Below are 17,297 nucleotides of genomic sequence, written 5' to 3'. Positions count from 1 at the left end.
TACCGCGGCCTTCCACATTGCAGGGATGCAACTGCAGTGTAATCAGAATTCATCATACCATTAGCAGAAGGACAACAGGAAAGGAGATACTTTCTCCAGCATCATGCTGCCTGAAACAATAAGAACTGTGAGAACAGAACTCGTAATTGTTAACCTTAGCCAAGCACTTAAAGTTTGCATGCTTTTTGGTTCATAGCTTGCAATTTCTTTCAATACAACTTATACTCAATATTTGCACTTTCAGTTTTACCTTCTATTAAACATTTGCACTATATTTCATCTCCCAGGGGAACGGAGATGCTGGGAACATGTCTGCTGTGAAAATGAACAAGAGGCACCCAGAGTTTTCCCCCCCTATTTCTAACTGCTGGATACTTTCCTTTTTCTTTTTTTTTTTTCCTGGAGGAGGTCACTCCAGCTCACCAACACGGCTGCAATCACGCTCCAGCTGCATTAATCCCTGCCCTGCTGAGCTGCTTGAGAAACAGGAATTCATCTGACACCAGCAGGAGAAAGACAGAAGGAAAAATTACGGGGGAAAAAAAGTGAATTAATAAATAATTCAGGCAAAGGATGAATACTTGAACAAAGCAGTGTCTGTGCGCGAGGGAACGTCAGGCTGTACTAGAATAGATAAGAGCACCAACCGACAAAGATGTACTTTATAAAAGCAAAGCCAGTTTACCTGTCTGGGGCACAGAGGCGAGAGCTATCCCCGGGCATCACCTGGACACACACGCTCAGTGCCGCGGGCGAGACCTGCTGCTACCCACACGCGGCACAGGTAAACCACCGTGAAGCCAAGCCAAGAAGTGCCGAGCGCCAGGCACGAACCCTCTCGCTGGCACGTGCCCGGGAAAACCTCGCACGCCGCCTGGGTTTGCTGGCAGCCAGTTCAGCTGCTACTGGATAGAGAGACGCTTGGCACAACCTCTCCTTTTGTTGGCATGGGTAAAGGATCCACACGGTGGAAAATGCCCTATGCTTTAACCTCCATTTCAAATAACCCTTTTCTCTCTTCTTCACAAGCTGAACTCTGAACAGGTGGTTTTGTCGCGCTGCACACACCGAAACAAGGTTAGGAACGTAAAAACCCACTCCTGTAGTGCATGACACTGAAAAGCAGGGCAGCATAGAGTCTCCGTACCCCACAGAAACTCCACGCACTAGTACAGTGTCTGTTTTAAGACAGACTTGGCGTTAGTTTCTTGTACTGAGATGCCTCTAGCTTCTCCTTTACTAGAAAAGGAAACCTCTTCATTACGTATCACAATACCGTGTTTAGTTAACAGCCTGAAATGAAGCAAGTGCAGAAACTACTTTTACCATCATCTCCACCTCATCAGTTCGGAGTTTGCTGGCATTCGGTGGAGACGTTTTCCCACCTGTTTATCATACAGACATTCTCAAACAATAAACAGGAGAGTGACCAATCACAGGCAACGCAAAAGATCAGTTGTTCCCCCGTGGTCCCACGCCAGGATCTGTGCCATGAATGTTATCGCCACCTGCAAGCTACTGCAGCAGCGCCTTTGGGCAGCCCCATCCCTGCTGCGCTGATACCCAAAAGCGATTTACCTGCCACAAACATCGAGGCCAGGGCTGAGCAAAAATAACATTAATACATTTTGAAATCTTAGTGTTTTATCAATGCAGTCTTGCAAGTTTATGAGCATTTGGCTTTATTTTACGCCAGACAACTCAATGCCACCCCGGAGGGGGCTGCCAGATGTGCAGTATTTACTTCTGCAGCCTTATCGCTTGTGACGGGTCAAGTCAAACAGAAACCTCCTGCGGAGCCAGGACCGCTCTCCCAGCTGCCCTCCACGCGCTCCTCTGGGCACCGCTCTCCAAACGGGTTGACCACATTTGTGACACCTCTGGAAGTTATTTTGGAGACGAGTTGGTGGTGCTGCCCAGCATTCTGGGCCTGGGATGCAAAATTATGGTCTAAACATCTTAAAGACCAACAAGGTGGGTGCTGCAGTAGAGATTCAAGGTGTGAACTAGGCCTGTGAGTATCCCGAGAGCTGCAAAGGTAGTTTTCATTTGTATCCACATACAGATTTCTCAAGATAAAAATGTTAAGCTTGCACCTATGCAATATCAAAGAATATATGTGCTACCAGATGCCCTCAGGAATCTCTGCATATTTGGCATTTGGGAACAGTGAGAACATCAAACAGCTGTGGACATCACAGCAACATACAGCATTTCACTGTACTACAAACTCTGCCATCACCTAACCTTGCTTTAAAACTTCCTAGTAACTAAGTTTTCTCCCGTCTTTGAGAGACTTTTGCTTAGTCTTAAAGATTTCATTATTGGTTGCTTTTTTCCTACTATCGCCTAAAATTTTCTTTTGTTAAATTCAGCCCCTCACCTTTGGTTTGTAAGATGGACATCCTGCTGGATAACAGATCCTTCCATCATTGCTCACAGCCGTGGGCATTTTTGTATGCTGATGTGGCTGCTTAGTCACTGGTTAGTCAAGCTGCAAAAATTTACCTCTCAATCTCTTCTCATAAGTCAATTCTTCCAGGTCCCCAGTTCTCTTTGTTGCTTTTCTGTGAACTTGTTCCAGTTTGTTGACAGAAAGCCACTGACGTGGTGCCAGGACAGAACACGATTTCCCAGCTGCAGGCATGAGTCAGTACGGGGGTCACTATTATTTTCCTGCTCTTTACCATGATGGTTTAGTGCAGGCAGTCCAAAACTCCACTGGTCATTTTTCCTATATGACACGGCAAACTCATATCTAACTTGCTGTCCGTTGTTACCCTGAAATGCCTCTTAGAATCGCTACCGTTCAGGTTCTTTCCTATTGAATATTCCTTAGTATACTTTAGTATAAATGGATTAGTACTTTCATACACAGATAGTTATAGCATCCTATTTTTCAAGGCTGAATTCATTTTTCCCCTTCCTGCTTCTAACTTCTGTAAATAACCTGGTATTAATTTCTGTATAAAACCCCTCACTACTCATCATTCTCCAAAGTTAGTCTGATGATGTTTACTTCATCTCTCAAATTATTAGAGGTATTAAAGGAAATGCAGAGAATTAATTCAGGACCAGCCACATGGCTATGAATAACCCACCACCACGACATTAAACATTTTGCCTTTACTGCTGTTCTAGTCTTCAGCCTTTTTCCATTCAGTAGACAGAGGTTCTACCTGTACCACCAGAATTAAATTTTCAAACACGAGTCTGAGAGAAGATGAGGACTGTTTTACTCAAGTCTGTCACAGGAAATCTGTCACCTTCCTCACACCCGCTCCCTTCGTGGGTAAAAAACTGGGAGCAACCTTTGAAGAATCCCATTACCCGTATTGCTAATGAGTCTGCAATTTTCCGTCTCAAGCACGGTTATGATTGTCAGCTCCTGGGCCACCTTCTGAAGACTGAGTCGGCACTTTTGCCGCCATTGCTGTTGGGAATTGGTTGAAGACTGGGAAGGAAGCATTACTTTTCCCTTCCTGACATATCTATTGCATGTTTGTATCAGCCCCATCAAAAATACTGAGGTAGGAATCAGATTAGGTCGAAGTCCTTTACTACAAACCCCACATCTATGGGGCTACTTTGAACCTGCCTCTCAGTTTTATCATGCCAGCATCTTTTTCCCACTAAAGAGCAAAGAGCACTCGAGAAACTTTGAAATGCTGGTGCAAAGCTGATCACTTAACAGTCCTCTATTTGCGGCTAAGCTTAGCAATCTTCACGAAATGACAGCCAGTTTTCAGGAGATTACACACACCCTCATCTGAGCCATGCCTGTGGGTTTTGTCCAGATCAGAAGGACGCCAGCACATTTAACCCTCTAATTTCAGGCTGCGATAGTTCCTTATTATCTTATCCATAAATCTTCCAAGCACTTCTCTTTTAAACATTCAAAAAGAAAACTTCAGAGCAAGTTAAAGGTAGGCATTTTATTGTAGTAAAAGAATAAAATAATCCAAAAGGAGATTGCCATCTTGACAAACTGTTAAAAAAATCAAACCAAAAAATGTAAGGGAGAAATCTTGCCTGCATACCTGTTTTAATGTACCATGCAGACCATCTGAGTTACATAAACAACAAAACCTCAAAAGCTGTCGACATCTGAGTATTTTAAAGTTGCTGTAAGGCAATTTTTTGGCAAATGGTCATATAATTATTTGTTCTGGAGACTCTGCATCGACTGCAGAAGTAGTGAACATAAGATTGCAGAAGTTTTGCCTGAACATGGAGCAGAAGAAACTGAATGGTCTCTGTTTCCTAGCAGTCTGTCCCAACTTGGGCTCAACCACAAGAAATCTCTGTTTTTCAGAAATAAACTTTAGTCTCATGATAGATGGCTAAAGAGAAAAAATGTTGACTATTGCCCTTTTCATAAGGCCTTCAGAGATGCCCATTCCCAGGCTACTGAACACCTTGACGAGATGATGGGCTCTTGGACTGGAGAGTCCTATAAGCAGACCCTGGAGATGGGTAAGGGCAAGCCTCCACGGCTACTTGCCACCATGGACTGTCAGCATCTCCAAACTGCCTTTTCCAATGAGAGCTCCAGACCAACTTTATCTATGTTATGGGGAGAGAAAAGAAGCAGGAATCAATGCAATTTTAGATGTTTTGAGCTGCAGATCACTCACAGAAGGCAGCAGATGTCAAAGTCTAGGCTGGCCAGACTAAAGACAGTGAGGAGGAGCATGTTAGGCATATAAGGACCAAAAGAAATTCCAAGAACTGAACTGGTTTATTATTCAATGGAGATGATTATATTATTAATAAGGATACAGACAGGGCAGAACTGGTCAATAAACATTTTGTTAGAAAAGACACAGACAGCATACTTAAATCGGATGAAGACAATGAACTAGTCTGAGTCTATTTCTAGCCACAGGGAGTATCTAAAATCTGATGGCCTCTGGATGCCTTGTGCTACTCGTAAAAGAGTTGCCGGGAGAGATCACCAATCTGTCAATATGAACTGAAAAAAGGTAACATGCCAGGGAAATTGCAGAACACTGGAAGAGCATGAAGATTATATCCATACTCACACAGAACAAGCAAGACTTGTAACTATAGGTTACTCAACCTGACATCAATCCTCAGCAGAAAGTAATGAAAATTAATACAGAGTTTGATCAATAAAATATTAGAGGATGGGAATAAAATTAACTCAAGTCACAAATGTTTTGTTCAGAGTCTTGTTGAGCAAACATTGATTTTTTTAGGTTTCATAGTGTTGTTTGAATTGACTGATTCTGAGTCAAAGCCTTTGGGCAAACAGAGCTGCATCATACAGCAAACCCTTCACAGGGCTTTCCTTGCCCTGGCACCACAGCAGGTGACTGTCCCCAACACACAGGCAGAGATACGGTCCACCAGGCAGCACACAGGGGTTATCACATCCCACGTAGACCCTCGCTACTGCAGCAAGCTACTTCATGTTGGTTTGAGGGCAATGAGCCCCAGCCTTCACTTGAGTTGATCTTCTCAAGTAGACTTTGGAGTACTGGGTCACACCACTGATAGAAACGCGTGGCAAAATGTAGGAAAACCTGAGTACTATCACATAGCGTTGGCACGTCAGTCCATTTTATCTTATCAGTTCTTGCAGGCCAAGCAAGATGGCTAAGGGCAGTAGGAAAACCATCCCCACACAGTGAGCATGTGCTGGTGGAGGCAGTCCTTACAGCCACGGCTATCGCATCCACTGCCCCTCAGACCAGAAATGGTTACAAGCCACCACGTCCAATTCTGTGGAGAAAATAAGAAAGCTAAATAGAAGTTTGGCCTCGATCCACTGAAAGCAGGAGATCATCTGTAAGTGTTACAAGGTGTTCCCATCCTACATTATGGCCGGACTCCAAATTGCGCAGAAGCTGAAATAATGACTTTTATTAAAGGGGATCGAGGCTGGCCCTTGGCTAGCTTCTGCGTGAGCTTCCTGAGGAACAGAGGCTTTACGCTTGCTCATAGGAGAGTGGAGCTGATGTATCCAGGGAGTTTAGTTTCTAGTTGCTCAGGTAAACACAACTTCAGGCTAATTTTTATTAGCTAAATAAGTTCTCCATGCGCAGATTTACAACACATGTGACCGACTCAAAATTTTAATTACAAGCAGAGAATGATTAAGCTGCTTATTTAAAAGGAAAGACAGAGCTAGTCTGGTGGCCTTCTGGTAGCACTCCATAACATGACGGAGAGGCCTGGGCTGGCACTCAGCTCTCCAGCAGTCTCACTTATAGGGCCAGCAGATGAAGTATAATCATCTGCTGGAAGGGCTCCAATACTCGCCTGGGTCTCCGAAGCCATTATTGCCTGGAAAATGGTGAAAGCTGGGATGAGGCCAAGGTCCCTGCAAACACCAAGTGCTGGGTACCACTGCTCAGTTTGCCCTTCCCAGAGGGAAGAGAAGAGACGGCAAGGGTTGGGTTTTGGGGTAGGTTTCTGGTGTTTTCTTTTTTAAGAGGCAGAGCATTTTCTGATGCGGCAAGGTCATAAAATCATTTAAACCGCAGCACTTCCGTTGCATCCGCTCAAACATCAGTGGTCTATTCATAAATTACTTAATTGTCATATACGGACTGCTTTAGGGAAATGCTACGCGGTGTGATGTAGGAAGCAGGGCGGACTGGGTTTTCTCTGAAGTTAACTACAAAACACTGCTGCTGCAAACTGGCCAAGTACAGTTATGGTGCTACCGCACACACAGTCACAGAGCACAATTACTGACTAACTGCTGAAGTGCAAGAGGGCACTCCTCTTACATGGGTCCTAAAGAGGAAGGACTGGGATCCGAAGGAGCTGGTATCAGCCCCACAGATGAGGCAGGAACTTCCTCCACCTCCAGCACATCCCTTACTCTGTGGACAAGTCCCTTACTCCGTGGACACCTCTGCAATCTCCACCGCTTCACCCATCTCCGTCACCAGCAGTCTGATGCAGGACACTCACCTGCAAACATGCAAAAAACCCCCAAGATAACGGGATCCAGCAATTGCAAGATTCAACTTCAAAAGACATTAAAAGACATAACATTTTATTTGCCTTCTGCTTTTTAACTTTTGGGGTCCACTCAGGTAATGCTTTCAAATTTTTAATTAAAAATAAAAGCAAGGCTGCTTCTGCAATCCTTTCTCTTTCAAGTTGGACATTTAAGTATAATATCTGTTACCTGAAGACTTTGCCAAAGCTGAGTTTAGGGAAACTCTGCCCAAAACATATGTCTCAGCAGATCTGGATGCTTATTTTGGTTTGATCTAGTTTTATTTTGTCTAAAACTCTTCCCGTACATTCTTTCAGCAATTTAAAAGTCATTTTGAATTCCATGCAGTTTTTCTTTTTGCATTTTAAATTTAAATTTAATGCATGTTTTTCATATCATCACGACAAATTCCCTCTTTTTCAATCCAGTAATAACCACCTCCTTGCTCAGCATCTTCTCACTGTCGCTGCAATAGTTAACAGCGGTCAGATATAGGAGATAGTTTCATTAACACCTGGGAGAATAGCAGGGCCAGTGGCTCTGCTTTCATAATGCCTTTGCTGCTGGGTGGGGATTCGTGCAGGGCGCACGTGGGCTCCGCACACCTCGACAAAGCCCCTGCAATTCGCACGGTGCCTTCTCCAGGCAAGGCAGCACTCACAGCCAGCCTCGCACGTCTGTGAAAGCAAGCACAAGCCTCCAGTCTTTATGTTTCCTCTTAACCACAAAAGCATACTTACATCCTACATTACTTGGTGTAATGGGATCCATCATCAAAATACTCTTTCTACTGGAGGACTGTTATGTTTCATTGCTGAAGGAACTAAAACTTTTGAAGCCTCTCCTTAATTTTCAGTGAAAAGCATTTGGTTCCAGGGTGACAGACGAGGCTCTTAAGAGCTGTTACCACCTTGGTAATTATAAAATGACAGAAGGGAAGAAGGAAAAAAAAAAAAAACCACACCACACACACCACCAACCACACCACCAAAAAAACCCACGAGAGCGAGCGCCAGATTAACACTCTGTGTGTTTGTGCAGGGCTACAAAGGCATTTCCACGGGTGTCTGCGCTGAGAGCTCGGTTATAACAGCTTCCAGTTGGAAAGAAAATTGAAGGAAGATGGAAGTGAGGAAAGAAGAAATTGCAATTAAAAACTGAAATGAATTCCAAAATAACATATGAACTGGAACGCTACAAAATACTTTCAGGAAAAAAAAAAAAGAAGAAAAAAAGTAGCTTTTGTTGCAAACCAAAACCAGCCCAGATTTGAGAGGAGAGTCAAAAAACTCTTGTGCAAGCTTGGGGCTTGCTCAGGTCCCAGGAGCTGGAGGAGGTTTGTCCTCTCCCTGGGAAGCAGGTAAATCTCAGCAAATCGGAATTTCATTTTGACACTTCACTTAATGTACTCTACATTAAGTATAACTGGGGGGGCAGGAGGTGAGATCAAAGTAAGACAAAACAAGGCAAACAGGCCGAGCAAAACCCTAAGAAATGAAACTATTCCAGCAGTGATAATTAGCTCTTTAATATGGTGAAACTGAGTAATGTTACAAATACAGATAGACCATACAAGAAACAGACAGACTAGAAGCACAAAAAAGCATTTTGCCTTGGTAAGAGAGAAGATGAAGTAGCTCTTTAGTGATGTCAGCTGAACATGGAGGTGGGAATCACGCAGTGCGTGATTAAACAGGGCAAAAGTTGGAGACAAGGGGCATCACCGAGGTACAGTAGCCTTTAACCTTTGATACCCTGGCCCCTAAATCTAAATTAAAACAGAATAAAATGCAAGATTACTAGCCTATAGGTCCACGTAATGAATTCCTCCCAAATTTTGCCTACTGCCAGCAAAGCATTTATAGTGTTACGTGGGGAAAAGCTAGGAAAATATCTATTTTGAGTGGCCGTGCTCACTGCCAGCCGCCAGCGTCCACGGGCAGCGGCTGCACTCACCCATTTCAGACCGGGCCAGCAAGTAAAGGTACTGCTCAACTAGGGGGGGAATAACGGCAAATAAAGGGCGCTTTAATAAAACAGCAGCATAATACAGGACTCTGTCCTCTTTATTTTTTAATAGAAGCCTTTCACGATATGGAACTAATTATCGCCATCTGCCGTCCCCATACTTATATTTCCTCTCTCACAGCTCATTCTTCAAAAACTCAGTAGCTTCCTCCCTTTACATTTGTAAATGCTGTTGACTATGGATAAAATCCATGTTTACTTTGTATTCAGGGCCCATAGGAAAGCTTGTTTTAATCATCAACAGATGTTACATTCTGCTCTGCTGTGCTTGGCACACAACTTCAGAGGGAAATAAAAGAAAAATCTTTATTTTAAATTTAAATTGTAGATTGTTACAGACTAAATAAAATGCCAAATTGTTATTGGAAACAACATGGCCACTGTAATAACTGTAACTGACATTTACTTTTTACAATTATAATTTTTTTTCTGGTACTGTTTAGCACAAGATGGTTTCCACATTTCGCAAAGGATTTTTTTTTTCCCTTTTCTCTGAAATGATTTGCAATCAAGCCACAGACATTTGTAATTTATTTTTATTTAATACTTTCCTACGAGTTTATGAAATACTGGGATTATTATGCTATATACAGTAGATAGTTTTTGAATACGTACTCTCCCTCCGGACTCATATTTCAATACACATTATCCCCTTGAACTCATTTATAAACACCCATTATTCCCACAGACCCCGCTATAAACATGTAATATCTCTGTGGACTGTTTCAGCCTTATGGTCCTTTTTATCTCTGGCTTCTTTCCTATTTATATTCATCTTTGATGTCTGAACACGCACTCCCCCCCCGGTTTTTGTGTACCCGGAGGATGCGGGTGCCCTCCCGGCAGCGATGGGAGCGCTACCCTGAAGGTACAGCCGCAGCTTCGCTGTTACTCATTTTCCAGCTGCTAGAAAAACCGAGCTGGCGACAGAGGCTGGCTCGGGCACCTGCTGCACGCGTGTTGATTACGGCATCCTGACATTCCCTACTGATCCGATCGACCGTTTCTTTTTTAGCCACTGGTGTGAGCAATAAGAACATGATCTCCAAGCCTCCATCGCCAAGCGTTCAGCCCACACCCTCTCTTATCAGCTACAGCTTGGCCCCGCGTACGATTACCAAATCGGTGCTTTCTTTGAGTGATAACGTCTCATTTCAATTTTATTTCTACACTACTGAAGAACCTACTTTGTGAAATTATTTATATGGTTAGTATTGCTCAGAAGCAAAATGGATTAAAATGTTTGAGCAGAAAAACTGGAAGATTAGACATAACAACTCTTCACTGTACCTGACTCAGAGAGCAATTGGGAGTGCTCATTCTCCCGACATATTCTGCCACACTTTGCCAGATGTCGAATATTTGAATATTTGCAGCAGCAAACAGTATTTGTCCACTTTACCCCTGCAGTAACAAAATACACAAAACCAAAAATCACCATGTGAGTCTCCAGAAAACCACAACATCCTGGACTAGATACAGCAGAGGGATGTCTTAGAAGCAAACAAAAGGTAAGGGACATATACTGCCGTTTATAATTAAACCTCATACATTTTTATGGGACAAAACCTCAGTACTTTGAAAGGAAGGGGCATCCCACACAGCCAGAGTGAATTTCAAGGGGAGTGCTGCCTTAAATTCCTAGTCTTAAGAAGAGTGACATTTCTCAATTACTGCAGCATCCTCTTCCCTGTCCTTGAGAAATGCACTCTTGCTATGTTCACAGCCTGTCTGGAGTGTTACTGCAAAGATAATTTCCCCATCCATCACCTGGAGCGTATCACACATCTCTGCAGCCCTCCATTAGCCACCTCTTCTCCCCTCCTCAGACACAAGCTCCTTCTCTTCACTTTTGTGGCTCTTCACAACCTCTCCCCGTTTTACTGAACATCTTCCAAGCAGCGTGATGGGACTGCCTCCTGCCTCTCACCGGCACGGGCTGCCCGCTTCTGCTCCCTGCCTGCCAGCTTTTCAAACGCATTTGTGCTTTCTCCCATCCTGCTTTTCAAAACTGAGATTCTACTATTAACGCTGGCTACAAGGGCAACACAAGTGTCAGCCAAACCCAAAACCCCTACCCAGAACTGAGCGCAGCCACAGGTACTTGTGCACTTCAGCTGTCTTACAGACTGTTCACTCCGTGCATAATCCTGCTTGTGCGCCGGTTGAAGATGTTGGATTACCAGCAGTGCAAAGCAAACCATCGAGCTCACTTTAAAGTCACAAGTCATTTTTGTCTAAAATCACTTAAGTATCTAAAACTCAGACAAATCAACATGAAAGGGCCAGCACTCGGATTTATCCTCAGCACTCTGGATAACACACTGTCAGTGTGTTAACTCCATCGTGCATCTCTCACATTGAGGAGCTATCGCAAGGGCAGCAGCAACGTCTTTTCACTGTACTTCCTTTGGTTTCTGTAATCCTCCAAAGCCCATCATCTTGTACCCAAAGTTTTCATTAAATCAACAAGCGAGGGAGAGCCTTGCTTTTTGTGCAGTCTCTCAACTTGCCAAGCAATAAAAAATTATTGTAGTCATCCTCATGCTGCCTCGAACCTGCACATGCACCAGAAAGCTTGCAAGAGTGCCTACAGTGAAATGAAGGGGTACGTGCTCCCACCTTCAGTTCCCTCTCCCATTTGAAATCACATGCACATAAGAATGTGGGCCCACCTGGACAAAGCCCACCACAACAAAAATGCATAACAATATTGACAAGATGATATTATAATTTTAGATAGCTGCATGATTTCATGCCAAAAGACAGTTTAGGCACAAGTTTCCTGCATCTGTGAATTTATGCATCAGAGTGTCCAGGAGTTTTTAGAACAAGTCAAGATTGGAGCAGAAGGAAGCTGTGCTGTACCTGGACCAATTCGGTGAACGCCGTTGTAGGCTTTGGAAGGATGCAGATGTGGGGTTTTATATCTAAGATAATACATTTATAAAAATGTAACAATGCACACGCAATTACTTACAGTCAGATGTTGCACACATTTGTGCAAATATTAACCACAAACAAGTTAAAAAATTCTTCTTATGAAATTTTGAGATCTAAAAAAGAAATCTCAGGAGGAAATAAATCCTTTTCTTTTAAAAATTGCAAACTACAGCACAATGCAAACCAGCTTGGAAAGCAGCAGACTTCTATTTTACATCACTAGTGAATACTGTTATGAATTAACAGCTCATTAAGAAAAAAAACTTTGCAAACCATGAATCTCAAAAGAAAGTCAGAGAAACTGTCATCTGCAATTTCCAGTGTGTGAATAAATCTAAAAAGATGTCAACGGACGGAGTTCTTACCGAGAGCCAAACAAACAGGTGTCCCCTGGCCTCCTGACCCCGACATCAACAGCGCAATAAAACTCTTCCCATTTCGGGACAAAACCATTTGGTACCAGTACATGGAATAATACCTGCTTCTTAAAATACGGAAACACATATAACAAATGCCTCTAAGTCCCAGAAGAAACAGAGACTTGCGCTGTGAAGTATTCCCCCTAGGAAACCTGTAAATCATACCGAAATTTTACTTGTCCTGGAACAGGTTTGAGAATCTGTTTGTAGTTTCTCATACATTTTTTAAAACGTATCTGGTCAGTTCATAAATGAAAGAGTCCTTCAAATTCCAATGTAAATATCTCTGTACGTGTTATTTTAAATAGCCTTAAATTGCAGACAAATTTGCTCTGAAAACTCAATTATTTTTACAGTTTAAAAAATTTTACTCTTTATTATTTCTATCACATTGAATAGATCTGGAAATTAAAGTGTCATTACTTCATCCATTCATTCCTATCAGATTTGGTGATGCTGTCACCGCAAAGGCAGTGCTATCACGGCCTTTGGTTATTTTCTTCTCTATGAACTCCAGCATTTCCAGTGTGAAATCTTTGGGCAGCTGAAATCACCAGGAGCTTCTCCCGTTTACTTCAATGAGCCTGGTGTCATCTCAGCGCCAGCAAGGACCAGGCTCAGGCTGAAATGAGGAGCTGAACACCAATGCTGGAGGTGGGCTTGAAAGGGGGAGACAAAGGGACGGGGAGAAAAAGATGCGTTCAGCACAGCACTAGCGAGAACAATATTGCATTTAACATACGCAAACACGCTTTAATTCAACTATTTAAATAAATGTGTTCATGTAGGAGGACCTGTGCAGGTTAAACACAGACGGCTCATTAGCAGACTGTGAAGGAGCAGAACCTGGGTTCTTATCTACACAGGGTCATCGATTGGGCAGAAGAAAATAAACAGAATATGAAAAGAAAAATATCTGAACAAAATACAAATAAGTTAGATCCTCTGTCACAGAAAGCATACACTTAGTTACATGGCTTTGCTTGTGTGCTTAAAATATAATCATGTACAAAAGGAAAGGAACTGGAAAGTAAATGGGAAAATCTGAGAAAGAGGAAAGGAAATAAATATAAGCAAGGGGAGAGGAAAAAAATACAAGCAAGCAAAGCAAGCAAAGCAAAGAGTATCTGAATGAATTGTCTTCAAATAAGAGAAAACAACAACATATACAGTAAATGCTACTGTAATTTTTTGTAGGTATTAAAGAGAATTAGGAGTCTTTGTTATTTTTCAAATTTAATGGAGAAACATATTATCACAACATTTGTATGTGTGAGAGGGCAGCATGGTGCCAGAGCGTGCCATAGCAAGTCCACAGACGCACATTGAGGACTGCCCCACCACTGCAGCCGTGCACAAAGCCCTGTCACTACGGGGTCTTCTACCGGACCCCATCGTTTCTCCTCTGACCTCGGGATTTGCACAGCTGCATTACATCCAGCAACATAGACAGGAAAACCCGAGTCCTGCATGTCTGACAACTCTGAGAACCACGAGCAGGGATGCAACGGCAGCCCCTTTCCTGACCCCATTATCACCAGTCATCCATGGAAACAGAGATCTCCCATTTCACCCAAAATGAACCGTCCCATCAGCATGATGGCCAAGATGGTTAGTGCCATGTAGATCCTAAACGGAAGCGTCTCCTAAAGCAAAGGTATTTTGGCAAGATCTTCTTGAGGAAAACAAGTATGCTGAAGATCAAAAGACCTGACTCATTCACCCTCATGAATAACAGAAATTAGGTTGACTAGCTTCACCACCCCTGATGGAGATTTGCATCCTGCCTTCCGAGCATCTGTGAAAGAGTATCTAATGTAGTAATTTCTCAGCAGGGGAATCTTGTTTACAGGACCAGACTGATGGAGATCTTGTTTGGAAGAGACAAAGCTCCACGGTGTTTATCATCGTTACAGAACTCTGGGCACAATATGTAATCACCTCATGATAAAAATAAATAGGTCAGGTGTTACCCTGTATAAAAATCTCTGCTCATGCAGATGGTCACCCACATTTAATTTCCTTGACTACCTCTCCATCCATCCATCAATTCCTCTGCACTTGAAATGTAAAGTCAATTTGGAAAGCTATTCCAAGATAACCTTCAAAGTCATTTCCAAAAGGTATGCCTCTGATTGAGGATGACAGTCCAGCTACTCTTTGGTGTTCTATCTTTGTGACCATAATTCATTGTATTCACTCTGTATTGCATCATATTTCAGCAAGAGGAGTATTTTTTAACAGTACGTGTTAGCATGCAGTTTATTAAAATGAAAACTCTATCTCCTTTGTCACTTCGCTCAGTTCCTTGCAGTTTATACCATCATTGCTCTCTATCATTAAACTAATACGACGTACATACATAGACACGGTAAATACCAAATAATAAACCAGACAATGTTAATGTTGTGACATTCACAAAAGGCAACAAAATTAAAGCTGGGATTGTCACTCCAGCCTTGCATAACACCGCGTTTGACATGGGGGGCCACAGTCACATAAAGCACGAGAGATTTAAGAGAAGAATGGATAAGGATGCACAAAAAGGCATCAAGGATTTTTTAAAATATTTTTTTCTGACAGCCCATTGCATTATCATTTATTTTCTATACTTTGGATCATCACTGAAGAAATCCCACGTTCAGACAATTCACGGTGATGGAATAAAACATCATATCAAACCACTGGATGGTAGGACTGCTGAATTATTCAAGAAACAGGAAATTATTAGAGGTTGTGTTTATTCAGAAACAAAAGTGCCTTGTTAATTCATAGGACTCTAGGTAGTGTGATGATTTGATCTGACACTTGCATAATATAGGCCGCCAGAATTTTCTGTATTACTTCCAGTTTAAAGCTCAATAGTTGCACTTGAACTGCAGCTTTTTGGAAAAATCATCCAATCTCAATTTTAAAATATCCACCATAATGGCCATTAAGCTGTTCCAGTGATTAATCACCTTGCCTGATTAACACGTACATTATTTCTAGTCAAATTTTTGTCTACCTTTAATTCAATTCACTAAATCTCATTATACTTTTTTTGCTACTTTTAAGAGCTCTCTATTCTCAAATTTCTTTTGCCTGTGTAGGCACTTATTGACCGTGTTCAAGTCAGCTCTTAAGTGCCTTTTTGATAACATAAAAGGCTTGATTTTTCTTTTTTTTATCTGTCACCATAAGATAAATTTTCCACTTATTTAATCACCTTTGTGGATTTTCACTGCATCCGTTTCAGCGCCCTTCTCCAAGTGTCAGCCCAAGAAATGGACAATATTCCAGAGGCATTTGCAGTGGCAAAGAGAGATCATACAACCCTAATCCTACACAGCATCCTCCAGGTCCTACATGAAAGGACTGCACCAGCAGATTTCTCTGTACTCACTCTAAAAGTGACAAATAACTCAAAGAGAAAACAGTCTCCGCAACACACACATGTCAATGTCTCGAAGCAATGATCACACAATTATTTTAAACTTTATTTAAGGTCACACAAATGACCTTAAATGGAAACGCATTTCTATTAATTCACAGATCACCAAGATGACACATGATAATAGCTTTCAAAACGAGTGGTATTTCTCAAACTGGATAGGAGGATACTTGCACAATGTCAAATGAAAAGTTGAATAACAGCTTATCTAGAATTTGTCTCACCCTCTCTTGCATATGCAAGCAGAAGAGCAATATCTCTTAGAAAAACAGAAAACGTTGCAGACTGGGAACGCTAGGCATCCTTTACATGTTCAAGTGCTGCTACTCCTTGCACAACACAGAAATACCGTGAATTCACAGAGACGATCCAACTCCTGTCTTGCCCCGAGAGGCACTTCATGGAGAGCAGACAGGCACGCCTGGCTTTACAGCTCATCATACGTCTACAAGCATCCCCAGAAGAAAAACATGGCATTTCTTGGCATTGCCATGCCACATCACCATCCTGCAGGTGATCATGCACCGAGTGTTGCTGACAGCTCCCCCCAAGGTATGCAGCAGACAGGGCCTCCCCTCCATGACCACGGGGCATGACCATGCATGACGGACCCCGGATGCAGAAAAAAGTGTAAGGTGACATCTACTGCTGACGTCAAGCAAGGATATCCGTGAGGAAAGGAAAATACAATCAAGAACTTTTGAAAGAAAAAAATTATTCTTATCCAGGGCTGTCCACCTTCTTGATAAATGGTGTTCAGATTATACTATTGTAGTTTACCAAAGGGCCAGATAGCAAATAGGCTTTTTTATGATAGATGGTGGTGACACAAAGCTGGTGACCACTCACTGTGCAGCCCTGCCCCAAGCTGTGACCTCAACCCATTTGATGTTTCAGTACAATGTAATTTTCCAGAACATAAAAGCCATCAAGACCACAAAAACATTACAAGTTATATTCTATATTTAAAATATTTGAGTTGCTCCAATTGGAACCAAGCAAATTAAAGCTGTAATTAATTTATCTCCTACACAACCCTATGCCTTGATGAGACCTTTGTGTTTCATATTTGAAGCAGAGGAAGCAAAATCATAACCACGAGAAGGAAATTGGTGAACATCTCGGAAACTTTTACTGCAGAAAAAGCATCCATTGTCTGAGATGTACGTGTTTTACTGCATCAGGCTTTACTAGTTTTTTTTCTTAATAAAGAAAAATGGCTTCCTTTAAATAGCATACAAACAACAGGAACAAGATATGAGTTTCACTTTGGATATTGTATGCTTTTCTGCATTTGCACAGGACAGGCCAGGGTGAGAGGATCAGACCCTGAACTCTTGGATGTTTCTCTTGGCTGTGATAACGAGTTGCTTCTGAAGCCCCGAGGAGTCCTCGTAAGCTGTAGGTGTGCAGAAGCGCACTGCAAACCCACACAGGTGCTTCCTTGCACAGAAATAGCAAGAAGCAGCCACTCCGCTCCTTCCAAGTCCTCCAA

General features: G+C 42.4%; 1 protein-coding gene across 1 annotated transcript in view; it reads right to left on the bottom strand.

The window, feature by feature from the left end:
- Positions 1–17,297, bottom strand: part of LOC142087299 (uncharacterized) — an 85,611-nt gene that overhangs the window by 34,314 nt on the left and 34,000 nt on the right. Inside the window, exon 3 of the mRNA XM_075161403.1 lies at positions 10,298–10,411. Within this exon, the coding sequence (XP_075017504.1) occupies positions 10,298–10,411 (114 nt within the window). The remainder of the gene's footprint in view (positions 1–10,297; positions 10,412–17,297) is intronic.

This window comes from Calonectris borealis, chromosome 12 (assembly GCF_964195595.1).
Source record: "Calonectris borealis chromosome 12, bCalBor7.hap1.2, whole genome shotgun sequence".
NCBI lineage: Eukaryota > Metazoa > Chordata > Aves > Procellariiformes > Procellariidae > Calonectris > Calonectris borealis.
The sequence above is the reverse complement of the archived record's forward strand: the minus strand, read 5'-3'. Positions and strand labels throughout refer to the sequence as shown.